The 15996-nt window shown below is 38.4% G+C and overlaps 1 protein-coding gene across 4 annotated transcripts in view; it reads left to right on the top strand.

The window, feature by feature from the left end:
* Positions 1-252: 252 nt before the first annotated feature.
* lig1 (ligase I, DNA, ATP-dependent) overlaps positions 253-15996 on the top strand; it is a 32723-nt gene continuing 16979 nt past the window's right edge. For 3 of the 4 annotated variants that reach the window (XM_077724964.1, XM_077724963.1, XM_077724962.1), the window contains exons 1-17: positions 253-465; positions 852-926; positions 1274-1626; positions 3292-3456; positions 4496-4675; positions 4735-4840; positions 4915-5001; positions 6188-6244; positions 6442-6500; positions 6747-6860; positions 6953-7119; positions 8045-8121; positions 8192-8283; positions 11253-11352; positions 12065-12150; positions 12469-12584; positions 14855-14950. In XM_077724964.1, the coding sequence (XP_077581090.1) occupies positions 449-465; positions 852-926; positions 1274-1626; positions 3292-3456; positions 4496-4675; positions 4735-4840; positions 4915-5001; positions 6188-6244; positions 6442-6500; positions 6747-6860; positions 6953-7119; positions 8045-8121; positions 8192-8283; positions 11253-11352; positions 12065-12150; positions 12469-12584; positions 14855-14950 (1947 nt within the window). In that variant the 5' untranslated portion in view covers positions 253-448. Of the gene's footprint in view, positions 466-851; positions 927-1273; positions 1627-2702; positions 2836-3291; positions 3457-4495; positions 4676-4734; positions 4841-4914; positions 5002-6187; positions 6245-6441; positions 6501-6746; positions 6861-6952; positions 7120-8044; positions 8122-8191; positions 8284-11252; positions 11353-12064; positions 12151-12468; positions 12585-14854; positions 14951-15996 lie in introns of those variants that run through there. The other variant, XM_077724965.1, reaches the window with a different exon arrangement.

Genomic DNA, 15996 nt, shown 5'->3' with positions numbered 1-15996 from the left:
ATGATACATATATATGTATATATATATATATATATATATATATATATGATACATATATATGTATATATAAATACATATACACACATACATATATTTGATACATATATGAATATAAATATTTATTTATAAGTAAAGTTTCAGTGGACAGCTGCAAATGTACACTGGAGAAGTTTACTGCTTTAAGATGGCTGTTTGTGCGGATAATGTAGGCTCCAACTTTTCGCATCTAGCTATTTATATAATAGTGACACGTTCTGATATTCTGGACTGCAATAGACGATCTTTGGCGGAAGTACCAATTTTGGCGCAGTTGAAAGTTAAAACCGGGGATCCAGCGCGGGAGTTTGCGTCTTCATTTGCGGCTTATTATCTTTTATATTTGGGATCTGATTTGTGAATTTCTACACTTATTTGACGGAGAAGCGAAGACTTTATCGATAACGACAGCATGCAGCGCAGCATCGCGTAAGTAAAGACGAAATTTACACTTTGAGTACTCCTGGCATGCTCATTTGGATAATGAAGTGCCAATCTGAATGAGGATGAACTAAGATACATGATTAGAATTATTATTATTATTTATAAGAACGTGAAACTATTATAAAATAACCCCAAAACAGTCACCTCCGTTTGATTTAACTTCTAATCTGAATTGTTTGGTCCGCCAGATGATGAATTGTGACGTCTCCAAACAGCGGAAGTAACTGCGGAACCCGAAACGGACAAAATTCATGTCTTGCAAATCAATACTTTAAACAAATGAATAAATTAATAACTCTTTATCCAAATACTCTTAAAATCAATAACAAATAAAGTAAAAATAAAAAGGTTCGTTTCTCTTCTGTTTCCAGATCTTTTTTTCAGCCCAAGACCAAGGACAAGGATGATAAAAAGAAATCAAAGATCCTTGAAAGTCAAGTGAAAAAGTAAGGTTTTGAATTTAGTTTTCCACACATCACAATAAATCACATGAAAGTCTAGCTGATTGAAAAGACCACTGTAAATTCCATTCTATTTTTTTGCCGATTGAAACCATTATCTATAAAAAAAATGAGGCAAACTTCTCTTGGAAAATAGCTTTAATGCCACACAAATGGCAGCAGATGGCGCTAATGTACTATTTTACATGAGTCCTGTTTCTGAGTCCACATGATAGAGGAATGAATGGTGGCTGCATTTTGATTAAACAAACCCAAAACAATAATTACATCTCTTTCCCAAGGAAAACAAGGGGGTGAATACTAGTTTTGCTTTATTTATGAATTTGTTATAGTCCTGCCAAAAGTCCACTCAAGGTCCAAAATGGGGTTGCAGAAGACGACTCTCCCATAAAGAAGGTTCCAAAACGTAGGCAGAGGATTGTGGAAAGCGATGAGGACGATGATGAGGAAGGCAAGAAACAGCAAGACAAAGATAATGCATTGAAGGTGGCACCCACCCCCATGTCTCCTCCACCTCCTCCCTCTGCAACCAAGATGTCCACCACACCTGTCACTCCTGTCGCAGCCACCACATCTTCCACTTCTGACATGCCTTCCACGCCTGTCACTCCCTCCTCCTCCTCCATGTCCCCCGAGACCCCCAACTCCGTCTCACATTCTGGTGGCATGAGCAAGCGCAAGACAGGTAAGAAATGGAACATCTTTGTAACACACCATTAGTAAAGTCAAGTCAGGTTTTTCACATTTATCACCATCATTTCTGGATCATAAAGCACAACTATTAGTTGAACCATGTACAAATAATTCCGAGTACCAAATTTTTTGCTTGGATTTTTTTTTTTATAAATTGGTTTTACTGCAATTGTGTTGGAATTTCTCTCTTAATGTTACCTTAAGACAGTGTTAAATATTCACTATACAGAATGTGTGTCTATTACAGGGGTTGGAAACCTATGGCTCGGGAGCCACATGTGGCTCTTTTGATGAGTGCATCTGGCTCTTTGCTAACCTGTGAGCTAAAATATGGAAACCGCTGATGATAGAACTGAGATATTCCAATCATTTTTTGCAGTAGACTCTTCTGTAATGCATCCCCTCATTGATTGGCAACAGCAGAAGAATCTTTTTAAAAAATATTCATTTTTTTCCACTTTAAAAGTGGTGAAATTACAAACAAAAATTCAAAAAGGCCCTCGTTTACATGTATGTATTTTAACTTTTAAATACGTAGTATGGCTCACAAGAAATAACATTGGAAAATATGAATTGTTTGTGGCTCTCTTCGTCAAAAAGGTTCCCGACCCCTGGTATATTATTATCTGCATCGTTTGACCTTTGGGGGGGGTTATCTTCTTACTTGTTTTCTTCCAGTTATTCTTTTAAGTGTGATATTAAGAAGTAAATCTACTGTTTATTTCCGGCTTCCCGTCGTTAGGATACCGAGCATCGCTACCACATAAAATAGAATCGTTAAGGGGTCTTAAGTGGAACGCCTTCTATTTTTAATGGCGTGCAGAATTATTTATTTTTTTTCTCTTCTCCTCGCCGTTTGATGCCCACCATGTCTTAAGTGCGCCGTGGAAGAAAAACATTCCCGCCGTGTTGTCGTCGTTTAGGCATAAATTGCTTTGCCTTAATAATGAGGCCTCCTTCTTGGGTACTTTGATCTTAAAGAGGAAATGAATACATAGGAAAGAACTTATTGTTAAAGGTATTTCTGTATAAACAGAATGAAGTGGACATCATTAATGCTTTACAGTGCATCATTTAAATCACTGGCTGCCACAAAAGCACTAGACGACCAATCCATATTTAGTAAAAGAGCTATTGAATCATCATCTGGTGAAAATATTCTATATTTATTTGACCGGAGGTCGTTGATAGGCAGGATTCTGTAAGTGTCTGCGCCCCGTCTGCGTCGCAAATTTCATGAATGGTTCTTTCAATTGGTTCAATTTTAAGGGTTTATGGTTCTTTTTAGAAATTTGGAATCTTACTCAATCACGGGAGTACAAAAATATATTTTTAGTATTGCAGATTTACAAAAAATTGTGACAAAAATATTTGTCTACGTCATTCTACGTGATTTTCACACAAAAAAAGCATACATAAATAAAATAAAAAACCTGATCGACCACTTCTGGTCGATTATGCTTACTATGTTACCGTTATTGTCCCAATATAGCGCAAACACCCAAATAAATGGCAATGTCTGTTTTTTTCTATATCATTCAGCACTATTACCCATTCATTAATGGTTAACCCATGCTAGACAAGGGAAAGCCCATGCAAATTGGATTAAAATATTTATTTTTGCTAACTCCTATCTCATTTTCTATGCCGTCCACAGCAAGGAAGATGTTTCCCAAGAGAAAACTTGACCAGAGTCAAAGTGGCAACGAGGAGAGACCCAGTGCCATTGAGAGTCAAAAGGAGGCTGACATGCAGATGGTGGTGGCGAAAGCAGGTCAACGCAATAAGCGAGCCCGTGTAGATGACGAAGTTGGTGACAAGGGTGAGTTCACTTCACTGCTGCCAAATGCAACTCCTCTGCACTCTGAAAACATTTTGTGTACAGGAATATGATGACACAGCCATGTCACCTCCTGGCTGTGTATTATACTGTACTGCAAGTAAAAAAATATTTTTTTGCTTCACATTATTTCATATACTGACTTTTACACCTACATGCATTCTCCACATGTGGTAGTCTAAGAAAAATGCCCAAAAAATTAATGAATACATAAAAGTAACACTCTAAAACTCAAACGCTTCTTCGTATTTCTGTGCCATTGATGAAATATGACATAATCCATTTTGAATGGGAGGGCTGGCAGCTTTTGAAATTATTGTTGTGCTGATGGTATTATTTTCTGGCGCCTGGTTCTATTTTATTGGCTAATACTGATACTATACTGATACCATGTTTTAGATATATTTTTCTTTTAATATTAAATTACTGCATACTCAAATATGAAGTAGTTGCTATCACAGCATTGATAATAAACCTTTCTAAAAACAGCAAAAAAAGACTAATACAACTTTTTCTTAATCACCCACCTGTAATGTATGAGAATAAATAATTAAAAGTCTCTTGGAATGTGGGAGGAAACTGGGATCTCTAAAACTTAACACTTAAATTGACACAAAGGCCCCCAAATGTCGTTTTTAGTATATCAGTCATTCCGTTTTTTTGTTCTTTATAAAACACTTTCTGTTGGTAAACAAAGATGACATCATTAAAATGTGTGTAAGGCAATCAAAGCCTTTTTCCAGCCATGTGCGTAACTTTCTGCCATCCTTGGAAGGGCAAGTAGGAAAATAATCATGGAGTGTATAGCGCACCAATATTGCATATTATTCTATAGTTTTCCCAGTCAAAATGGATTGGATGTTTAATGTCGTCAATGGCAACCAATGAACTAACTAAGCTATGCAGGTTTTCGGACATCTGCCAAATCCAAGCGCGTTTTAGCACCATCATCACGGCCTTCTTGTGAAGGTGGTCACATGGGCTGACACAGCTTTGACTTTGTCTATATTTGAGTGTGCAGAGTTCGCCAAGGAAGAAAGTGATAGCGAGGCAACGGAGCAGGTGAAGAAGCCGGACAAAGAACAGGAGATAGCAGAGGAGTCGGCTAAAAAGCTTAAAGTTGAGGAGAGAGAAGATGACGGAAAAGACCTGAAGGAGCCAAAAGAGAAAGTCAAGGAAACTCCAATCAGCAGCTTCTTTGGTCAGTACATAAAGAGAGCCTTGAATTATATCCTTTTACTTAACCATGTTTATTTTTAGCTCCTAAAAAGGCTGCAGTAAACACTGATAAGAAAAAGAGTGAAGGACAGAAGACGTCTGCGATGACATCTTCATCAGCTAAAGAGGATGACAAAGATGCAAAAATGTAGGAACACAGAAAATAGCTGTAAAAGGAAGCTGATTTTATTCCCCTTTTTAAACTCTGGTTTTATTTTTCAGAGAATCCACATTGACTGATACAGACTACGACCCGTCCAGGAAAAACTACCACCCACTGGATCATGCTTGCTGGAAGGAGGGACAAAAGTTGGCCTCTACTTTTTTACTATCCTACGATTTACTAATCTGTATTGACTCTTTTTACTAATTCATGCTCTACATTTACTACATGCACTTGCATTTTACTCCGCTCCAATTTTTTTTTTCCACAACACCCATTTTACTCGTTTCCTTTCGCCCTGTTTTTATTCCCCTTTTCCCATTTAAATCATCTCCAGTGTTTTTACTCCCTTACATTTATTACTTACTGTCTCCTCCACCCATATTTCCTTTCCTTGCCTCTTGTTCTTGCCATCTTACTTTACTACATTTCCTTACTTTTTACTCAGTTAAAAGGACACTCGTTTAAGAGATGGATCGGTGGTGCTCACACTTTCAGTTTTTATTCATGATGTTATTCATTTTCTTTTTTAATCAACTATGTGTTAATTCATGTAATTTATAGTTATGCGTGAGAATCATAGATAAGAATTTGCAAAAAAAAAAAACACAATAATTTAATAAAAACTTGCACCATAGCTTCTATTAAATAAATGAATGAAAAAGTATTTTTAAACAAAGAAATGCAAATTAAATAATGTTAATTGTTTATAAATACCGATAAGTTTATCTGAAAACAATCTATATCTGATCACTTTCAAAAATAAAATGAATTAATCTAAACAAAGAAATGACATCCACTTGTGAAATGAAGGGTTCAGCCACGGGCACTGGCTTTGGGTGGGTTCTTTTCGGGTTGCAAATGTTACAAAGCCCCCCCCCCCCCCCCCCCCCCCATCCAACTGCATGGTGTCCTGATTATACAATCCAAATTCTCCATAGCAGTGATTATGAATGCGATAAATATTTAAAATGCAGCTATAGCTTCATAAAATCCTTTTACTTTTTTCATAGCACTGTTTTATCTTGTAAGGTGGAACAAGAAAAACCTAAAAGCCCACCATGCGCTTATATAAAAGACATAGATCCTCACATTTTTGCTCATGTAGGTCGTACTTGTATACCAAGTATTAAGTGTGCCATCTTTGTGAATTATGGATGTCAAGTCTTTCTAAGGTTTTTTTTTCAATTGCCTGAAATAGTCACTTGCCCAACCAATAAAGTGTTAATACTTACCAACGTTATTTTTTAAAAGTACTTTCATTTGGAAATGTAGCTAGAACTTATGCATTGAGAAGTGTGTATTCTTAACTGATATCTTATAACCCTCCAGAGTACCTTATCTGGCAGTGGCTCGCACCTTTGAGAGGATCGAAGAGGACTCTGGCAGGTGAGCGTGCTGCATGATGGTGGGGAAGTATATAGAATGAAATACTGCATTAACCTTTTTTGTGGAGGGGAGGTCAAACGTCAAAGTTGCAAAGCACACTCATGGATGAGATGGTTTTCCTTTAAAAAATGCTGCAGACAGAAAAATGTTGTTTATATCCTCAAAGGTGTTTTTTTTTTTGTTTTAATTGTATCCAGGCTAAGAAATATTGAGACTCTGGCCAACCTGTTTCGCTCAGTCCTCCTGCTTTCCCCAGGTAAACTCCCCATTTGTTACAGCGTTGGCGGTAAATCGCTGCCAGCGAATCTAGCGCTTGCTTTTAAATGTTCTTTTCATGTTTGTTTGATTTTCGGTGTTTATGTGTTGGGGTAGAATTGGCACAGTGCTTTTATCTGAAACCCCCATACTACAAAATGCCCAGTAATAGATGGGTTCTGGTTATATATAAGGTCTTGAAAACCTTGAATATGTTTGAATGTATGAATTGTGTGTTTGTGTGTAGACGACCTACTGTGCTGCGTGTATTTGAGTTTAAACCAGCTGGGACCCGCTTACCTTGGCATGGAGCTTGGCATTGGGGAGACAGTTCTGATGAAAGCTGTTGCGCAGGCCACTGGTAAAAAAATAAATAAATAAAAACCCCAAAAACACCCATAACTCCAAAACGTCCATATCTGTTGTGAACCCACCACTGCCTATTCTTGCCAGGGCGACAGCTGGATAAGATCAAGGCTGAAGCCCAGGAGCGTGGGGACCTGGGCCTGGTGGCCGAGAGCTCCCGCAGTAACCAGCGCACCATGTTCAAGCCGGCCAATCTCACAGTGGGAGGCGTCTTCAAAAAACTGAAGGAGATCGCCAACATGAGTGGCAATTCGGTAAGATTCTGAACTGTGCATGGCTGGAGCATTTTTGTAGCATTAAAACCACAGGAATGTGATTTTTTTAAAAGCCCACTTCAGTTTATGACATGCAATAACTTGACGGCTGTTCACTAAGCCTTTTCTGTACTTGTTGGATTGTAAGTTGCTTCAGTCACACAATCCATCAGACGCATAAATCGTCGTATAAATCACATTATTAAAGGGAAATTACTTTAGTAAAATACAAACCCCAAAAAATGATATTTAATCTTGTGGTGAGTGACATTGATGACTAATTGGTCTTAACTTTAAATGTCTGCAACGTTCAAAGTTCATGGTCTGTTCTAATTATTGTGACACTAATGCTAACCTTGCTAAAATGATTGTGATAAGTCAACTGGCCAAACCAAAGTAAAAAAAAAAAAGAACTGCACTTCTTTATTGAGATCTCTTTTATTGCCATTAATGGACGTCGAGTCCATTTAGACCAGGGCCTTTCAATCAAATTTAAATTCTAGCCATTACATTTAAACCTCTAAGCACCATTGAGGAAAAGCTTTTAAGAGTAGTTATCAAATAGACAGCTTTGACAAATAATGTTAGATTATTTGACAAGCGATCGACTGTTGTGACTGATGTTCAACTGTGCAAGTAGGTAAACAAATAAGACTTTGAATCTCGTATTATAGTGTTCCATATTCAACTTTGGCATTATGCATTTTGAAGAAAATGCCTTTCACAAACAGTTGTCTGATGTAGCGATTGATGTGTAATATTGAGATGAAATCTCATGCGACAAATGTTCTTCAGTAGATAAACGCAGCCTCTAGCAATGAGCTCCCTCTTGTCGCTGAGTTTTGTTCCTTTCCTTTGACCTCAAGTCTTTGCTTTTCTCTCATCGCTTGAGTCTGGATCTCAATGTCATCCTCTTTCGCCGCAGGCCATGAATAAGAAGATCGACATCATCAAAGGGCTCTTTGTGGCCTGCCGCTTTTCTGAAGCCCGCTACATCGTCAGGTGATGACGGCATCTCCATTTGAGCTTGTCGTGGAATGGCTGCGCATGACTAACTCTGATTGATTGACAGGTCGCTAGCGGGGAAGCTGAGGATCGGATTGGCTGAACAGAGTGTCCTGTCAGCATTGAGTCAAGCTGTGTGCCTCACAACACCTCAGAAAGGTAGAAATATGCTGATCTTTTCAATGTATGAGCCTTTGTGTCAAAATTGTTCATCAGACAAGATTAGATATCTATTCATTAAAACTAATCTATGGAAGAAAAAACGCTTACCGTATTTTCACGACTATTAAGCGCATCGTATTTTTAGCCGCAATGTCAATAACGAGTGCTATTTCTGTATTTTAGACACACAAAGGCCGTGCCTTTCCTTTAGCCGCAGCCAGGCATGGCATATATCTATTTATATTATTTATTGATGAATACGAACCGTTATGGCACTGTCAATGGAAGCAGCCACAGACGCTATTTCAAGTGCGCAGGGACTGCTGGGATATGTAGTTTTGTCAATACACCCAGGCGAACACACTAAAAACCCGATTTTTAAAAAGGCAACAGAGGCAAAACTGAGTTCGGTTGTACATTCTTTATTTATTTTTACAATGCACTCACTTCATCACCATCAAAACCATAAAAGTCTTCATTTTCGGTGTTCGATAACAATTTTAGTATTTGGTCCATATATAAAGCGCACTGGATTATAAGGCGCGCCCCTGTCTATTTTGGAGAAAATTTAAGACTTTTATGTGCGCCTTATAGTCAGGAAAATTTAGTAGTTACGCATATGGAACAGGTGTTGGGCAATATGTAGCCATCAAAGGATAATTTGGACACGTTTCTCATGTCTGACAAATACTTGGATTTTAAAATTCAATTCTTTGGCTGTCATCATTGATCTTAGACGTCTAATTCTTTCGGAAATCTTGGTTGTCTTTTTGAAGTCAGTGAATTCCTGCAGTGAAAAGAAAATTGCTAATGCAACAGTATACAAATTCCACATTTAACATTGCTATGAAAACAAAACTAATACTGTTTGCAAACAATGTTTACATCATTAAAATGTGCATGCGACAATCACTGCTATCATGGGTAGGGGAATTAATGGTAGGAAATTAAATCTTGAAAAGTACATACCTTATGGCTCGGCAATATTGCTCGTTATTTTTTTGGTATTAACAACCAACGAAGTCATTAGTGCAGTGTCAGTACATTGTACAAAATGGTCACCTTATGACTTGATAGCAATCTCCATGCGTTGCCTTTATTGGCAGTGCTGTTGGAGAAAAAATAAACTAAACAGTGCTGTTTATAGTCTGTAAAATACACTGACTGATAAACCACTTTGACACAAAGGCTGATGCCTTCATTAAAAAAAAAAGTTTTATGATTCCGCTTTACCCTTCCTTGGCAAAAACATAATTTGCTTTTTTTTTTTCCACTCGTGTAAGAATTTCTCTCACTACGAGTGTGATGTCAGGACAGCTTTTTGGGTGAAGTCAATCATCCAGAGAGTTGTCCCCCTTATCGTGGCATGAAACATGAGTTCCATTTTCCTCTCGGCTGCTCCACTCAACGACTTTATTAAATATTTTTTTTAGGGGGCAAATTACATTACTAGTGCACAATTTAAATAATGCAGCTTCCGAGGTCGAAGAGGGGCCATGTTTTATTTATAGAACGCTCATTAAAGGTGTTTAAATATCCTTTACAAGAGTCATCGAAAGAATTTTCAAGTACCTCTTTTTCTGCTTGTAAATGCCCATAACACTCAAAACGTGATGATGAGAAATCACATTTACCCCTTCCTTTTTATTTATTTTTGTAACTTGTTCCTGACGGGCTTCCTCTCAGCAGATGCTATCACACGCACACAGGCAATTAACTTGTTTTAACGCCAAGCTAATTAGCATTCAGAGCTCATTTGCCAGGACTTTAATAAGAGCCAATTAGACCGTGGGCTCGCTGGGTAAATTTGCATTGATCTGTAGCCCGCACCGGAAATGTTGCGCTTAATATTTGTTATTTATTTGTTTATTTTCTAACTGAATCGTTATCTAATCAGACAGGTTAATAAGGGAGTGTTACATCTCCAGCGTAATCAAAGATGCTTTGAAATATCCCACAGTGAAACCTCGTGCTGTTTCACTCCCATCTTAGTAGTACATCTTATAATGGGTTTGCCGACTTTCAAATAAATTACGATAAACCAAGATAGTTTTGAAGAACTTGAGTTGTTTGGGAAAAGCTATTTTATCAATTGTTCAATGTCCGAGATGCAATAAATCAATTGCGTTCTTGCATATAAAGATTCAATGGTCGAAAATAGAAGCATTCAGCACTGCTGTACTATATGACGATATACTATATAATACTTTCTATCATAATGAGCCATGCCTATCGTCATTATTGCCTTAAGTAGATATGCTCCCTCAATGCACATTTAGGCCAGCAGGTAGCACCTCATTTGAACTCTCTTGCTACGTTGATGAGATTTTAATTGCCTTTATAGTCCCACCAATTGGCCTTGATAGTTAGCCTATTGACATCCCCTGCGAACTGTGGCACTCATGACCAGGAGGGTTTGCCCATTTAAATTTACTTACATATGGAGTATACTGATAAGATCCTTTAAAATATCAATATATTACTTGCATACCAAAATTGGCATAATCCCGTTATTATTTTCAGGGTTTACCTAGGGTCAGATAGGTTTGGATTTTTTCTTGTTGTTGTATACCTTAATATTTTTAACCTTAATTTAGTAACTGTATTTTACTCATAAATCAAGAAAAGGACAAACACTTTTTCACTACACTTATGCCTTCACATTAAATAATTTACTGCAATCTATTGCAATTTAACGTAGGTATACTATAAACTGCTTATTCTGATGGCGTCCCAAAACATTTGCCCGCTCATTGTACACGGCTAATGTAATCCCAGTCTGGGGCTGTGAGTTGGCTCGTTACATCACAAATGGACCCCGCAATTCTTGTAAACAATAGCGGGGGTCAACCATAAAAAGAGCGCTGATGCGACTCTAGTGCGTCATACAGTTCGCAGACCGTATCGACACTTAACGAGCCTTTTGAACACACAAAATGGACGGTAGGTGATGCCTTTTGTTGCAGGAGCTTCCCCTGCGGTGATAGACGCCGGGAAAGGGATGACCGCAGAGAGTCGGCGTGCTTGGATAGAAGAGAAGAGTCTCATTCTTAAGCAGACTTACTGGTAAGGACAGATGATAATGTCGTAACGCAGCATGTGGATCCAGTGCAAAATGAACTCCTGTTATTGTCAACAAAGCAAAAATATAGATTTTGTTTAGTTTTATTCCTAAAAGGGGAAAAAAACAAAATACCAAGACAGTTGCTCCAAAATTGCCTTTTTTCATGATAAATATAAAATTAACCTATACTACCGTATTTTCACGACTATAATGCGCGCCGCATTATAAGGCGCGCCCTCAATGAATGACATTTTTCCATATATAAGGTGCACTGTATTATAAGGCGCACTGTCTATTTTGGAGAAAATTTAAAACTTAAGTGCGCCTTATAGTCGTGAAAATACGGTAATTGCTATTGACTTCCAGGTATGAAGCACTCACTACTTTACAGTCACCTCTAGAGCCAGCCATTGTTGATGTTTTGGATTTTTTTGTATAGAATCTTGCAGTAGGGGAGGAGCTATGATGGAAGATGTTGTAAACTTAGATGGCATCTGCATATTTAACAGTATTGTTTCAGTTCAGGCGTTTGTGGTTTTTTAATATCCGACAGTGGTGGTTTTTCGTTTTTGGTTTTCTGTTTTTTTCCCCATGTATAAGGCGCACTGTGTAGTTTGGAGAAAATGTAAGACTTTTAAGTGCGCCTTATAGTCGTGAAAATACGGTAACTACATTTTACTAATTTCTATTTCATCCTAATTTTTTCCCCCCCAGTGAGATGCCGAACTACGACATTCTCATTCCCGTCCTTCTCAAAGAAGGCATCGACCAGTTGCCCAAGCATTGCAAGCTCACTCCAGGTAGGCGACCAATCGAGAGGCTGCTGAGATAACACGAGTGTTTATTGATCTGTTTGCTGGAGGCCAGCTAATAATGATAAGCAATTATTCCTGATTACACAGCTTGATAAGATACAACGATGTAAAAGTACCTTAGGCAACTTTAAGCGCTAGCCATTGATCGTATGGAAGCCATTTGTTTTCAAAGTACCCTTTTTTACATTCACTACCATCCTTCCTACGTGCTGCCAATGGCAGTTAATCAGCTAAAGTGAATATGATCGCCTTCATTTCCTTATCAACTCTTTCAACCCTCACCTCACTATCCCATTGTGATAGGTGTACCCCTGAGGCCCATGCTGGCGCACCCCACTAAGGGAGTAGGTGAGGTTATGAAACGCTTCGACGAGGCGGCTTTCACCTGCGAGTACAAATACGATGGCGAGCGTGCACAGGTGAGTTAAGTGTATGCGAATGAGAAGTCTTACTTATGCATATACACGCACACTGTTCCATGGAGTGGGGTTTTCCTTTACTCCACACCTATTCTTTCAAGATAAACATTAGCACTGCTGTTCCCTTGGGCGTGCTGACAGAAAAAGCGCTTCGCTTCTGAGAGAAGGATGAGGGTGAAGGAGGATTTCTGTTCGGGGGAGGGCGGTTCGATGAAGAAAGAGTCAAGAAAGACATGAAAAGCAAACGTGTCAAACACAGCAGGAGGCGTCCGTATAAAGAGATGTCGATTGTAATGCAAACCCATCCTAGCTTGCAATGTTAATTCTGGACAGTCATGCCCATAAAAAAAAGCCTTTGAACCGGGCTCCATTTAAGGATGAAGGCGTCTTAGTCCTCTGCAGTTGTTGTTTCAAGAAATGGCCAGCGGGGGAACTCGTGATCCAGCAAACAATTACTTTTTTTTTTAGCTTTTTGCAGTCACTTGGTGCTGAATGGGTTGAGTGCCTGGTGAATAACAATAACAGTAGCCACCCATCAAATCAGTCGAGTGAGGGTTTGTGTGCATATTTGGCGGGTTCATTCGTCAATGTTGACACTCATTGATCATCGAGCAGAAGGAAAGGGAAGTAATTGAGACGCGGAGTGGACATCTGTTGTGTCGTCAGGCAGTGTTGACATGGATATTTCAAGGATTGATGTTGGCACTATTACCAGCTCGTGTTGTAGTTTGCACCGGTGTTCCGTTTGCTGATCCCGCCATAAACGTCTTCTAAAGCTAATAATATTATTTTTCATTTGACATACTCTGAGTAGAATACTCAAAATATACATTTCTATAGTTAATCATAATAGTCTGTAATAATGTAATTTTATTCCAACTATGTGCCTCAGTACTCTAATTAATGAATACATTCATTCATACATAAATAACCTTTTATGGGGTAAAGTGACAATTTTTTTTAATCTATAAAAAAGACAAAAATGTAAATCCTGGTGTACATTTTACTTTTGGTCACACAGTATAAATATTCTGTGTCCAATGGTGGCACTCTACTTTCAACCTTTTCAAGTTACACAAAAAAGACCTGGAACCAATTAATATTTTAAGTAGAGGCACGACTTTACTAACCCTCTATCATTTTTAAATTAAAAGGTTTTGTGTATTCAATTAGATTTTTTAACACCCCATTGTATGTTCGTGTCTGTATTTTCACTAAGGTCTTACTTTTTTTTTGTAATTACCAATGATTAATCTATTGCCAGGTTAAAAAGGTCACTATTTTGTAGCTAATGATTGTTTGGGGGTGGGTAGAACAAAATGTCAGCTCCCAATCGTCCAGTTGGCTTTCACAGTCCAGTAATCGTGATTTGCAGTCACTGGCGCGACCAGGACTCATAACAATAGCAAAGCAGTAGCTGTGTGTCTTTTGTGTTGAGTTTTTATGTAGTGCATAGACCAGCTCCAGATTGTTTCCACTTGTACGCCTCTTGAGCTGATCAGCCACCGCTATAGATGCCAGCATGTGGCCAAACAAAAAACGTCAAATCCCGTAGCAATTAGGCTCCTCTCTCGGCACACAAAAACTGAGAAAAACAGACGGCCTAAAGCCGGCAAATGAGCTGAAATGTCTTTTGGATGAGACAGCTATAAATGTCTGGAATGTTTGAGGCGTTTTCCATCCTTGGCAGCATCTGCTACCAAGACGACTTTTTCTGCTCTTTTCATTTTTTTTTTACTCCAGAGCTAAGCAGCAAGTTGTCTCAAAAACATCCGTTTAGAGTAGCAACAACTGAGTGACAGAGTTTCAAACATATGTTTGCTAAATTAGGGGGGATCTAATTAAATGAGGTAGTACATCACAAGAACATGTATAATGTTTTTATTTTTATGTTGTCAGTTTATGAATTAAAAAAACGGGTTCAAATTTGCTCTTTGTGCGCAACTGTCACTTCAATAGCTCAAGTATTTGTTCCCAACTGTAGTCTTATAAGCGCCATTTTTATTCACAACATAAGTCCGTTCTATATGTTAATTTAAAAAAAATTGAATGACTGTGTTCTTTGAAATTTTCTTTCGGCAGTGTCGTTTCATTGTAATAACTAGCCTTTTTTTATATATATATATATATATTTTTCATTACGTTGGGCCTGTATGGGTAATTCTACATTTTAGCCACTTCATTAATTATTGAAAAAAAAAACGGTCGTTTTTGATTGAAAAAGTCATGCCATAAATGTATTTTTTTTGCTCCCTCTCTTTTGCCAATAGATTCACATTCTGGACACCGGCGAGGTTCGAATATTCAGCCGAAACCAGGAAGACAACACCAGCAAGTACCCTGACATTATCTCACGAATCCCCAAGGTAATACTTTATTAATACATTATCAATGTGCCAACTTAAGTGACTTTTTAGTTTAATGTCATGAAATTTTTACTAAGCCTCTTGTTAATGCTAGGGATGGTTTCCTTGTCTATTACTGACTTGAAGGTTTTAGCATTTATTCTTTTTCATAATATACATTTTTATTAATGGCCTTCTAAGGGTGAGATGTTTGCCAACTGTCAGGCGGCCCTCTCATGCGAGTTTTGCGGCAAAAGAAGAACAACCTTGGATGAGCCTGACAAATCAGGTTTTTCTTATTTTGTCCGTACATGTATTGCGTAAAAGAAAAGACAGCGATTAAATTAAGTGGACACACTTACTCGTACGCACTAGGGGAAATAAATGGTAGCTCGGGTAACACGCTACCCCATAGTACTGTGTATATCCCTGGTGGCACCTTGCAGGAAAACGGATTGAACCATGTGGAATAATTCTTAAATGGCTGAGAGACGGGGCGTGCATGCGTGCATTCTATTTAAAAAATGTTTTCATTTCATTTTCGGAACCGCTTTATCCTCACTAGGGTCGTGGGGGGGTGATAGACCCTCAAGGCAGGGGACCCCCTAAATTGGTGGCCAGCCAATCGCAGGGAACAAGGAGACAAACAACCATTCACGCTCACACTCATACCCAGGGGTAATTTAGAGTGTCCAATCAGCCTACCCCGCATGTCTTTGTAATGTGGGAGGGAAACGGAGAACCCGGAGAAAACCCATGCAAGCCCAGGGAGTGCATGCAAACTCCACAAAGGTGGACCGACCTGGATTTGAACCCAAGACCTCTACTGTGAGGCCAATGCACTAACCACTCAACTGCCTACTTGCCCCCTAGTTAAATATATAAACTTTAAATCTATAGAAAAAAAATATTTGATTAAACAGGGAGAATCATTTAAGGCTCATTTGTATGATCATTTTTGGAAATCAAAACATGGTCACTTTAGAACAGGAGTGGGTGCGCCTTTTTGGGTCGGACCACATGGAATTTTAAAATTTAATAGATGTGGAATGTCAGCACAAGATCAG

The sequence above is a fragment of the Stigmatopora nigra genome, chromosome 9 (genome assembly GCF_051989575.1).
Source record: "Stigmatopora nigra isolate UIUO_SnigA chromosome 9, RoL_Snig_1.1, whole genome shotgun sequence".
Classification (NCBI taxonomy): domain Eukaryota; kingdom Metazoa; phylum Chordata; class Actinopteri; order Syngnathiformes; family Syngnathidae; genus Stigmatopora; species Stigmatopora nigra.
This window is presented reverse-complemented; position numbering and strand designations above follow the sequence as displayed.